General features: G+C 41.5%; 1 protein-coding gene across 3 annotated transcripts in view; it reads right to left on the bottom strand.

The window, feature by feature from the left end:
- Positions 1-6476, bottom strand: part of MTA3 (metastasis associated 1 family member 3) — a 137986-nt gene extending 131510 nt beyond the window's left edge. For all 3 annotated transcript variants that reach the window (XM_040059828.2, XM_040059827.2, XM_040059829.2), the window contains exons 1-3: positions 6364-6476; positions 4201-4268; positions 2308-2401 (exon numbers count right to left, since the gene is read on the bottom strand). In XM_040059828.2, the coding sequence (XP_039915762.1) occupies positions 2308-2401; positions 4201-4268; positions 6364-6391 (190 nt within the window). In that variant the 5' untranslated portion in view covers positions 6392-6476. The remainder of the gene's footprint in view (positions 1-2307; positions 2402-4200; positions 4269-6363) is intronic.
- Positions 6477-12873: the final 6397 nt, after the last annotated feature.

Here is a 12873-nt window from a genome sequence, read left to right as displayed (position 1 = left end):
AATGCATAACTCAGACCAGTTTCCTCTATCATAAAAAACAAACCAAAACAAAATAGCTAGCAATACAAAATATCATTAGGAAAGATCAAGGAGATCTTATACTTAAAAGACTTCTCCAAACAGGCACACAGAAGAAATCAGTGGCTGAACTGGAGTTTCCGTTCCTTAAGAAACTTGTGTCTTTTGACATCTTTTTCATACCAAACCAGGTAGAAGTGTTGAAGTGTCAACATGCTTAGCCATATAAAACATTTCCAAAACATTCAGTTCATAAATATACAAATATTTTGTTTACACATACTATATTTTTAAACAGAACACTGTGTTATTCCAGAATGAAAGCCTTTAAATTGATTTGACATTTAACTACATCTGCTCTATGCGCTATAGGAAGATACAGGCGAGCAATCCTTCACTAGGTGCTGTCCCCTAAGAGAAGTTGGCACTACAGATCCCTCAGATTGGTTGGAACAGAAACTTAGTGTCCAGAGAAAATGTTCATACAGAAACATCATCCATAAGAACTGGGTTGGAAGTCTCATAACCTGTGAGACACAGACATCCTAAAGATGTTGGCTGAACCAGCTGGAAATCACATTTCTGATTTCTCACTGCAAAGCCACAAGGGAATCCCAACAGAGAACATGTGATGGAAGACTCCATAGCACTCCTAGTGATACCAACAAACCCCTAATATGCTACAGGAGAAGAGCAACAGAATAGAAGTCCTTTCTATCAAAGTGCTGACAAAATGGCAATCTAAAACTCACCAAGGAAATAGAAAAATCTTATTCACTTTTCCAGACTGAGTGATACCAACAGGACTAACATACCCTTTTCTAAAAAAAAAAATAAAACACCCCAAAAAACCCAAAGCAAAACAAAAAACCCCACCAATTTACACGATTCCTGTTTCTATACATTTCAGGTGGAAGAATTCAAAAGACTAATAATTGTGGGGGACTGATGATTATGATCATAAACAGGTGACAAATAACTACAGAGCATACCCAACTATATAAGAAAACACATTAAATCATTTTCCTAGTACATAAGCAAGATGTAATGCCTTCCTATGAAAACCGAGCTAGTACTTCATACTATGTACTCATATCACCCCCACTTCTCTAAGACCAATAAAAGAATAAAACAAAAGCCAAAGGTTGGCTGTTTCTCTTCACTAACCATACCTGGATGAGCAAAATTACCAGGGCTGGACATTAAACAAGTTGCAGGGTATTTTTAAAGCACCTAATTACACCATCATATACCTGCATAAAAAAGTTGACATTATCTAATGTCTTTCAAGAGATTCATCCCTATAAATTAGAAATTTATAACCCCTTCGTAACTTATTTAAAGACTAATTTTGAAAACTCAGGCAAAATATATAATCAAAATGCTATTTAACAGCATATGGCAAAAAAAATTATGGGATGCTGACATACTTCACATTTCATTTATTTACAAATATGACTGGAGTATTTTGCAAATTGCTGTTTTCATCTCAGATTTTTAGGTCCTGAATTATATGTTCAGAATTGTATTTTTTCTCTTGAGAACTATATTTTTCATCAAAAAGTTATGGAACAATATGATATTTCATTTGTATACCAAATGGCAGACACCAAAAAAAGTAAGGCTCATGTCGAAAAATGGGGCTTTTTTCACCTATTGCCACTTGTTGTTTTTCTGAAAATAAGGAGGAAAAAAACAAAGGAGGAAAAAAAAATAAAAAAAAATTTTTTAAAAAATTGAAAACAAATGAAAAAAAAACCCCAAAAACCAAACCAAAACTCCAACCCCCTTATTTTTTTGCAAAGATCTACATTTAGCATAAATGCACCTAACAGCTCTTTTACAATATCCAGGGATTTTTCAGTCCCCAATGATACATTCCATTCTTTATATTAATCAATACACATTTACGTCTAAATCAAAAAAGTCACATCAAATAATCACAAGTGCTCTTAAGCATAAATTAACAAATTGACTTACAACCAAGAACTACTTTTGACATTAAAAAAAAAGAAACGCAGCTGTATCTTCCAGATGAAAAGATATATTCTTATTTTTTTTTCCCCAGATGAACAAACTCAGTCACATGGATACAGCTTAATTTAATTCCCAGAAGCAACTGATAGGAGCAGGAGAATATCAGATAATACTAATCAACTAAGTGGATATTAATAAACGACTAACATAAATATGTATTTCACATGCCAAAAAAACCACACAATTTTAAGCAGTTGCAGAAATTGAGCAGGATGTGTTAGTAAGAAAAAATGCCCTATACCATCTACTTACTAGCGTGCTTATCTGCAAGCATTATAAGGCTGTTAGAAATATCTCTTCTCCTGTAAAAACACACCACTTTTGCTTCCACGTTCCCATTGGCAGTCTACAAAAGAAAGAGAAAATCAAATCAGAATGTATCCTTCCTCACCTGAGTAATACAAATTAAATGCTCTCCGCTTGGAGTGTTCTCTCATATCAGTAGTTCTCACATGAGCAGTCAAGCTGAAATCAACAGAATTACTCCAATAAATAAAATCTTCTTGAGAGAGGCCAGTGCCAATTTCAGACCAGACAAGAGGATTAACTATAATTATTGAGTCCTCAGAATTTATATTTTATTCAGGTGTTCTGAGGTGCAATGCCAGTATCATGACAACGTAAGAATCCTTGTAAACATTTCTTTACAATCCAGCTTTAGACAGAGATGTATATTTCAAAGTACTCTAGCATTTTTCAGAATCTCATTTAATATAACATTTATTGAAAAAGTCTTTTTGAAAGGTTTATTTGAAAAAGTCACAACAGCTCCTGAAATAAAAGAGCTATTTAGTTCAGTGTTGTTTTCATGACTCATTATGGGGACCATGATCTTCTATAAAGAATTTACTAATATTTGAAGAACTGTATCCTCCTCCTTGAAGGTACAAAAGCGCTTCTTTACCTTGAGTTACTTAATCAAAATATCATATTTTTAGTATTAAATAAGTTTCTTAAAAAAAAAAAAAAAAAAAAAAAAAAAAGTCCCTGGTAGAACAATAATCAAAGCATTTCATTACAGAATTACATAACATCTCCACATTCGCTCAGTACCTTTAACACATGAAAGCAAACCATTCACATTTAAGATGTCTGGACTACAAGCTCCAACCTCTCTCCAAGAAAAAAAAAAAAATTCCATATGACTCTGTTTCACCCTGCACAAGAGCAAGATTAAATCAGAGTGCAGTTTAAAGATAATAAACATTGCATTCAATACATGATTGGAATCATGTCAATTACTGTGAATAAAAAATTTTCTTCTCCAATAAAAGTCAAAAATTATTTGTCATGCACAAGTACAGTGGATGTTGTGTTGGACAGCACTAACAGTTAATGTGGTTGATGTCTGCTATGGTATAGTGTTATGTTTCATTAATAACATAACTTGTAAGTCACCAATTTTTTAATTTACTTTCTAACCACTGGGAAAAAATATCTTAATCATTGCTTACATCATGATGGGCATTTTGACAATTAACTTTTGATGCAGAGCATCAGTAAGCTTTAATACTGCTTGAGGGGGAAAAAAAAACCAAAAAAACCAACATATAGAAACTCCACGCTATTCTTAGTAGCATAAGACTGAAAAAAAATAATCATGCTTTCCCCAGAATGGCAGTCAATAGAGCCTCCATTTTTTAGGAAAATACACTCAGGATGAAGACAGATAACAGTCTGTACTTTATTCAAAAGCCCATTCTTCATTCGCAGCTGCCAAAAGGCAGAGCAATAAACAGCCACAGAAGTCACATATTCTGTTATTTGATCACTGCAACGTCTCGCTGGTACCTTCCAGCTCTTTAAACGCCTATCTGAAAGCAGACACATTGCATGATGGCTGTCATTCCAGATGGATTCACAGCGTCATCGTCAGCCAGAGAATCAAATTCATTCATTTCTCCAAGAATTCGTAGAAATCGTTAGAAAATTTTTGTAGCAGAGTAATCCTGTTCAGCAGGAGGGAGCAACTGGGTGTTTCCTTAGGTAACAGGGCAGAATTACAGGATATCACACAGCAAGTTTTCAGTAACCACCAGAAAACCCAACCACAGCAGAAATCTTAAGGGATAGAAATAATTCTCAGGTTTTAACAAGCACACTGACTCTTGCCAAAAGTTAAGAAAGAATCTTAGATATTTGTACCTTGTTAAGTTCTTCAATTCTCCTAATGAGATATGGATTGCTGGAAGAATTTTCAAAATAAACATAATCTGCAAGGAAAAAAAGGAAAAGTCACTGAAATACCAAAAATTATATAACGACATATCATTATTAGCACAAAAATTTTCTTCTAAACCTAGAAGTTTTCAGAGGGCTGAGATTTCTTCTTAAATGTTGGGAAAGTAATGTATTTCTATGCTGAGATTTAATATAATTTGCTCCTAAATTATAGTTATAACTGCACTGCACCTGTTCTAACAACCATGCCGGAAAAAAATTAAATGCTTTGTGTTGGAGCTTACACTGTAATCCAGTAATCCTTCATAAATCTTGATAGAGAAGGAGCAACTTCTCACAATCGATTAGGGAAGATTTAAGAACTGAGTACTTTGATGAGTTTCTATATTATGGAGATTACCATTTCTGTTAAGAGATGACACCTCATATTTATTATCAGGTGCTGTGGTAGTACAGTTGTCCCAATGAGTAATGCATGTTTTATGATACTTGCTCTTGTTGCTAGCTCTGTCCAGTAGGATGCAAACTATACTAAACAGAAATTGTCATGAGATTAGCAAGGATCTTGCAGGACAAAGTCTCTTCCAGCATCATTAATATAAAAATACTTTCACAGAGTGTATGGAAGTTTACTCATATCCTGAAAGCTGCTCCCATGTAACATAGAAGGAATTGACATGCAGTGCATTTCCTTCAATAGTTTTCTGAAAACTTTGCAATGAAAAAGGACCCATCAAATGCCAACCACACTTAAAATTTGATATTGGACTTCTGCACCATGCACCTTGCAAACTTTATTTCTAAAAATCTGAAGAGAAAGTATAACAACATACAAAAGTCTTCTGCAACACTTTGACGCTATGATACAATGAGAAGGAACTTCAGGTAGTTCTAATGAAAGAATACGACTTCTGGATAACGTTCGCGATTGCTCATTAAAATTATAACGAAAAGAAAAGAGAGAATTGGTGACCTAAGCGGAAAACCCTACCCACTACCTGCTCAGAGGAGGATTATTTTCATGAGTAGAGGCTGATGGGACTACAATCTAAATGCCCTAATGAGGGAGCATGCAGATGGAAGATTTGCGGCTCTATCAGCGTATCTCACAACATTAGCAGAAAGGGACCCAAACTGTTATCACCCCTCATTTCCACGCAGCTTCCCTCTCAGCTCTGGCTGTTGCGAGAGCAGGAGGATAGAGCGATTTTTGAGCACCCAGCAATGCACACCTAACTTGAACGCTGCACCTGAGCCACAGCACTGGGCACGCTGCCACGTTCGTTCCCTCCGTGAGGGAGTGAAAGTTACCCGTGTCATTTTCGACAGGCTGGGGACGGGAAGACAAACGTTCGCCGTGTTTTTCACTGCCAAAATGCCCTTTCCCACCCGGCCCTCGCCAAGCAGTCACGTATCAGGGCGCTCCTCAGGGGTCACGGCGGTAAGCAAGGGAAGCTGACAGAAATCCCCCGGTTACACAGCCGGATTAATTATTTATTCCCGGCAGACCGAGGAAGGCGCGGAGGAACTCCGCCGTGAGAGCGAGGGGGTGCGCGGGGGCAGGGGAGCGGCGCGGAGCGGAGCGCACCGGGGCGGGCTGGGGCTGCCGGTGCGCACCGCCCCGCACCGCCCCGCTCCGGCAGGGCCCGCCAGGCCGCGCCGGGGCCGGCCCGGCCCGGGGGCGCACGGCCGGGCAGGCGGCGCCTCGCTCGCCCCGCGGGGCCCGGCCCCTCTGCCGCTCTCCGGGGAAGGAGGCGAGGCGCGAAGGGGCCCGCGGTGCGGGGGCTGAGCCGGCGGCGCCGCTCCCCCCCTTCCCCGCGGAGGGCGGCGCTGCCCTTCTCCTGCTCGGCGGCGGGGGCCGGGCTCCCACCCGGCGCACGGGGCTGGCGGGGGAGGAACCTGCGTCCTCCCCCTCCGCCCCGCGGAGGGCCCGGCGACCCTTCGCCGGACCGGCCGCCGCCTCCCGCCGCCCGCCCGGGCCCGGCGGCCCCGCTCGGGACCGCGCCGGCCCGAGGGGCCGCGGCGCCGCTCCCGGCCCCGGCGCGGCGCGCACGGCCCGCGGCCCGGCGGGACCCCCCGGGCCGTGCGCGGGGGGCTCCGTGCGGGCTCCTCCGCGTCCCCACATACCTCCCACTCGGTACATGTTGGCCGCCATGTCTGCGCTCTGCGCCGCCCTCCTCCTCCTCCTCCTCCTCCTGCCGCCTCTGCCGGGCCGGGCTGGGCAAGGAGGGAGCGGCTCCCGCCGCCGCCCCCCCGCGCCGCGCTCGCCCCCCACCCCGCGCCGCCACCCCTCCCCGCCCGGGCGCAGGACACAGCGCCCCACGGGGCCGCCGCCGCCGCTTCCGGAGCCGCCGGCGGGGAAGGGGTTAAACGGGCGCCCCCGCCGCTCCCCCCGCGCACCGGCCCCGGGGCGGGTCGCGGGCAGGGCCCGGCCGCAGGTGGGGTGGGGCGGCCGGGCCGGGCGGTGCCGGGGGAGGTGCGGGTGCGGGGCCGCGCTCCCGGCCCCGCCCGATGCACGCCACGTTCTGCGGGCCCCCGCCGCTTTGTCCCTCTCCTCTCCGGCCCTCTCCGGGCTTGGGGGTTTTTTGGCGTTTGCCTCTTCCGCGGAGCGGCCCAGGGATCTCTCCCCTTTGGCAACTCGGAGTAGTATCCCAGAAAAAGTTTGTTTCTTGCGCAGCACCTGTTGGTGACGGGGTCGGCAGCCCCTTTGTTCGGCTGCGGAGCGCGGTTCCGCGGGCGGCTCCGGCGCCCCCAGCGCGCCCCGGGCACGGTGCCGCTCGGAGCTCCCCGCCTTGCGCAGGACGCGGCTTGCTCGCAACAGGCGGCAAAAAACATCTACGACAGAATAAAGACAGATCTAGCAGCTTGTCTCGGAGGCAGGACGCGTAGAAAGAGATGCTTTCAAATCATCCGATGAGATGCTCAAATAAGCCGTCAATACTGATGTAACATGAAGCCATTTCCCCCTGTTTATACAAAGTTCACGCCATAAGAAACAATCCATACACTTTACAAACAAATTGATCCTGCTGTGACATGTTTCCTAGGAAGAGAAATGCTTGTTATCATCTTCCTGCTTTGAAGGGGATGATTTATTACTTGTTTTATGTCCTGGATATTTACGTGGGCAGCTTGAGCGTTTTAAGCTAAAATTTCACTTCATCCTGAGCTGCAGGAAAATGTGTTGATTAGAAGGAGGATGATCTTCTCTGGTGTTTCAAACGATTACATCCTGTATTTCCTTTCTTCTCTACTCAAATCTGCGATTTAATTTAATTAAGTTTAGTTAAATTAAGTTTTTTGGCTACTTCTAGGACACTTTTAATTTCTCATGTGACTACAACTTTGTGTCAAAACGGCAACTGAGAAGCAAATTTCTGAAACACATGTAACAGGCATATGATACAGTGATTTATTCCTCTTTTAAAAACAGCAGCATATTTCAAGCATTGAAAGGAAAAAAGGGGAATTTTCCTCTCTTGAACATCTGTGGGAGCTGAAAACAAAGTCAGCAGAAACTCCTTGGGAAGTACCAACTCTGTCCATCTGGGTATTTCCAGAGGCACAATAACATGGCCTCAGCAGAGACCTGGGTTGTTATTTCTACTCTCCTGGTTTACTGCTTGGGTAGATGAAACAGGTTAAACTTTCAAGGCAAGAGAACAGTTAACTCAAATAGTTGGTTTGTCATAGCCATTACCAATTAAACAAAATGCCTCCAAGCTCTTTTTGTCTTTTTAAGTCTGCACTTGGACATTAGGGGGATTCTCCACACTTGGAGGTTTACAATGTCCCCTCATCCAGCAACGTTTGGATTTGGACAGGAATGGACCATTGTTTCCATCAGCTGAAGGCATGGCCTGTGGAAGAGGAAGGCAGCTCCTGAAGATACAGAAGGTGAGAGGTGAGCCCAGGGAAGCCCACGGTCCCAGCCTGTCCTTTCAGATGGACAGCCTGAAAAGAATAAGAAAACCACACTTCCTTAGAGCTGCCAGACTGAGGCTGCATTCCAGACCAGATAAACAGAGATGGAATGATGTTTACAAACCTTAGCACCAAATCACTGGGCCTTATTGTTCACGGGAACAGGGCTCACACAGTCAGCACCAGCACAGCCTGAGGTGCGCAGTGTGTCCATTCTCCAAGGTCACTGATTTGGGAGGGGACGCAGGCAGACAGTGGATACAGAGTTGCAGCAGTAGCAGTAAATTTGACTTTGGTGTAACATACACAAAAGCCTGCATACAGTTGATTTTCAGTGCTCTCTCAGTGCACAGAATGGGGAAATTTAAAGTTACGTAAACATCTTCATTTTTCTAGATTAAGTAGAATGGAAAACTCTCGTTTTGACTATAAGACTGTTAAGAAAAAAACCCAAAAACAAACAGATAAGAGCCTTGTCTTAACCTGGTATATGAACTCTATTTAGCTATAGACTGAGATTACTTGTGCTGTTCGAAGGAGACCACATTTCTGTGGCAACTTAATTTAGGATGCAAGATGGATTATTCCTGTTAGAGGCACAGGTTATCTGAGAGCTTCATTTTACAAGTTTCTTTGTTGTGCTGCCCTGAGCAGCCCATCATTCCTCCTCAAGGCCCTCCAAAGAAAAGCCAAGAAGGAAAGAATGGAGTGTTAAAAGGATTATTTTAAAGCATAGACTAGTTCCACGGTCCAGGCTGGCCCCATGGTGAGCTAGATCAGCAGTCCTGAAAGAGATGGACATTAGGCACCGAGAAGAGATAAGTGAGGACCTTCCATGGTATTCCCAACACAGTACCTATAAGGTTGAGTGGAGCTATACAATTTTCTTAATGTATTTAAAAGAATGCTATTATGATTATTTTTTCCCCCATTAGAGATAGTACAAAAAAACCTACCTTTTCTTCACAGGCTTCTTTCTTACATGTGGAATTACATGGACAAAGGTAATGGGAAATTGCTATCAGATAATTTTATTCCTGACTTTTCACTTTCAAATTGAACTCTCTCATTTCCCTCTATTGCAGAGCCAAGATGAAATTTTTTAAAAGTTCTGACAATTTTATCATTCCATGAAATCATAAAATAAGAAAGAACTTCCATTGCAGCTGTCATACAGCACCTTGTTTTGTGTCCATAGAATTTCATTTCAAAGTGTCTCAATTTTGAAAGTTCCTTAATTACAAAAAGTCAGAATCTTAACTACACCAACCTCACCATCAAAACATGCCCAACCTATAAGCTTCCTCACAAAAGATACCAGAACTGAAACCTTCCTAATTTACCGAAATCTTCCTAAATTACTTGTTAATGATTATAGAGACAGTCAAGAGGACTAAAGTAAAATATATTGACAAAGGTGTGTATTTCAAATTGAAATACTTCAGATTCTTACAGGTAGGAACATCTTAGTGAAATTGACAAAAACATTGAAGAAGGTGTTGCTTGAACCTTCCTAAAAAAATGTTCATCTTCCTGCAGAGCTTTCACAGAGACTCACCCTTGTGCTAATGCAATAAAAAGGAAAAGGCGTTTCCCATCCTTGGCCCATACCTATGGGACTCTAGAGGGTTTGTTAGGGGCTTTTTTTGCACTGGTAATTTTGAAGCACAGGAAACATTCAGCTGTTTATGAGTTTACACTAATGGAAAAATCCAGCTTCCTCGCTAGTAAAACTTTCCTACAACAAATTAACTGGCTGCATGCACATAATGCATGCAAAGAGATAAATAAGTCACAAAGGACTTCACAAATGATCATATCTTATCAGCTTAAACTGCTACATTGAGAGCAAATCACCACCATCGAGGACCTGGGTAGTTTATGGACTTGTCCTGTAGCTCAAAATTAAAATGTAGTCTGTACAAAATCACTTTGCTTTTGTGTGAACAAACATGACAGCTAACACACTCACACATTGATCAGACTGACTGACAAGCAGCTAAAAGTACAGGCACCTTTTTTCTTTTACCAACACAAATACACATTGTTATAAATAAAATCGACCAGATTCGATTTATCAGAAATTTAGAATTTTATTGTGAGACAAAATATCAGTCTCTGAAAGCCACAATTAAAAGGACAGCGTCGAGCCCGGGATCGCCGCTGGGTGAACATGGATAACAGACTCTGCCAGCCTGGTATCCCCCCAAGTTCACAATTTCGGTCTCCAGCCGCCCCTTTTTATACACTAGATCGTGGAGTGAAGTCCGGGATTCTGACGGTCTTCCCTCCGAGGCGTCTTCATTAATCATGCAAGTCCCGGTATCGGGAGTCTGAATGGACCGGTAGGGTGGAACAATGCAGCTGATGGCCGAGCCCGGGTGTGTCGTGGATATGTTAATTTTCAACGGAGATGAGTAGAGATATCCATCTGAAGTGATTATCTCGGTCTCCGGACTTGTATCTCCGTTTTCCGTTGTCCTTTGTATCCTTTCAGGGATTCCCAGCAGCGATAGTTTCTAGGCCCCCTTTCTGGTAATTCCAATCATACTTTCCTCGTGTCCCTCCCGTGCTTCCCGAGTTGAGGAAATTCTTTTAATTTGGTTTTTCCATTTTACTTTTACCCATATTAGTTTGAACAAATCTTTAACACTCATATTTATACAGTGAACATTTACCCTTTATAATTTGATAACACGAATTAACTTTAGCACATATATCACACACATCATAGCTTGCAAAACCTCATTAATTAATTTAAAGCAGAGATAGAATTCATATTGGTGTCACTTAATTAGTCACAAACCAAAAATATTTTTCCACATCAATACTTATATTTATATTACTTATATACTTATATTTATATATATACTTATTTTTATACTTATATTTATATTACTAATATACTTATTTTATAAAAAAGCTTGTATAACTACCATTTTGCAACTAACATTATATAAGGTGGGTTTTGTTTTTTGGGTTTTTCTTTGGTTTGTTTGTTTACAGAAATACACAATTCAGTGTTTATAACACAAGCAATAGAAAATTTTAGCTGCCTCTACAAAGCAGAAACTAGGTGTAATCAGTAAGAGATGCTTTCACACCGACTTCTATATAAATCAGAAAAAAACCCCAAACCTCTCACAAGAGAAAATCATCTGCTCTTTGCATCAGAAATAACATTGGCTTTTTTATTGACTCTGAGTCAGCTCTCTCAAGAGACTCTTAGTTAAATTTGTCGCTATTTTCATTAAATATGATTTAAACAATAGCTTCAAGCTAATTGCTGAATTACTAGTAGTCTGCAGATTTAGATATTGAATCCAAATCTTAAAGTTGTAAGAATTCCACTAAATCAATGTGCAGATAAAAAATGGTGCTTATGGTTGCCAACAAGTTATAAATTGAGACGGTAGTTAAAAACAGAACTCAGGTAATGGTTTTTCAATAAGTATTATAGTGCTATATAGATTGGTGCTATAGCCTACCATTGACACCACACATAATTTAATTTCCTATAAATCATACAATTGAATCAAGGTATTCTCTCTCTCTCCTTTTTTTTTTGGTTGGTTGGTTTGGGGTGGGTTTTTTTGTTTGTTTGTTTGTTTTTGTTTTGTTGGGGTTTTTTGCTTTGTTTTTGTTGGTTTGGGGGTTTTTGGGGGGGGTGGGTGGACTGAGGTGTGCTTTTTTTCTGTTTTGTTTTGGTTTTTGTGCAAAATAAGTCAGATCTGGACCTATAGGTCCCTGTCTTTTTGTTATGACTGAATTTGCTTTAATGAAAACCAGTCTGTTGCAGTGGAAAAATTACTTGAGGTTTGAGGGAGTGATGGTAAAGTAGGGTTTATAATTAATCTACTGAAGACTAAATGTATTTCTTCCACTCCAGAGGCATAACTCAGTTTTTGGTAATAATCTCAGTAACAGTGTAAATATTTTATCTTTCTAATTAGATTTAAAAAAGAAAAAATAAGTTTTATCAATCTAGAGCTTTTGTTAGAGAATTTATTTCCCAGTCCACATCTTAACGGAGAAAAAGCCTGCAGCTCTAGGATGCAGTTTTGTATCCCATTCTGCTTCCCAGTTTTAGATGACCCTTAGGTTTATGTCTAGTTTCTGTTCAAGTCCATGCAAATTTTGTGGTTGACTCCAGTAGAGCTAAAGCAATACCATTAAATTGCTTTTTTAATCTTTGACACAAGCAAGGTTGCAAATGAGAGCAGTTGGAAGCACACTGGAGCATTGCACACATCTGCAGCACTCTGAACTGAAGCCATTTTGGGCTTCAACACCATACTGGATAGATATTAAACACTCCACAGCAAATTTACTCTTTCTCTCTCCCTTTCTTTCAACTGATCTGTTTTTCGTGCTTAACACCTGCTAAAAAGCTGTTGAAAGGTGCTTAATGACACCTATTTGAGTAGAGTACAGTACATTCATCTGAGCAGAATTAATTTAAGTCAAGGACTCAGCATCTGTTCAGTTCAGTTTTTCTGGAGCTCAAATGATCTCAGGCAAGCAACACCAAAGTGCGACTTACTGAAATGTACCCTCAGTGCCTTCCTGTGTCTCTAAAGACTGCCTGGTGTTTCCATTACAGATGCATTTGACCTGAAATTTTCAGGTACCAGTTCTACCTCCAGTTTTGAAAATCAGAACAATTTCCTTATGCAGGAAGGTCTCTAGCTCAGTGCAGTGAGAAGATGCTCA

This window comes from Hirundo rustica, chromosome 3 (genome assembly GCF_015227805.2).
Source record: "Hirundo rustica isolate bHirRus1 chromosome 3, bHirRus1.pri.v3, whole genome shotgun sequence".
Classification (NCBI taxonomy): domain Eukaryota; kingdom Metazoa; phylum Chordata; class Aves; order Passeriformes; family Hirundinidae; genus Hirundo; species Hirundo rustica.
This window is presented reverse-complemented; position numbering and strand designations above follow the sequence as displayed.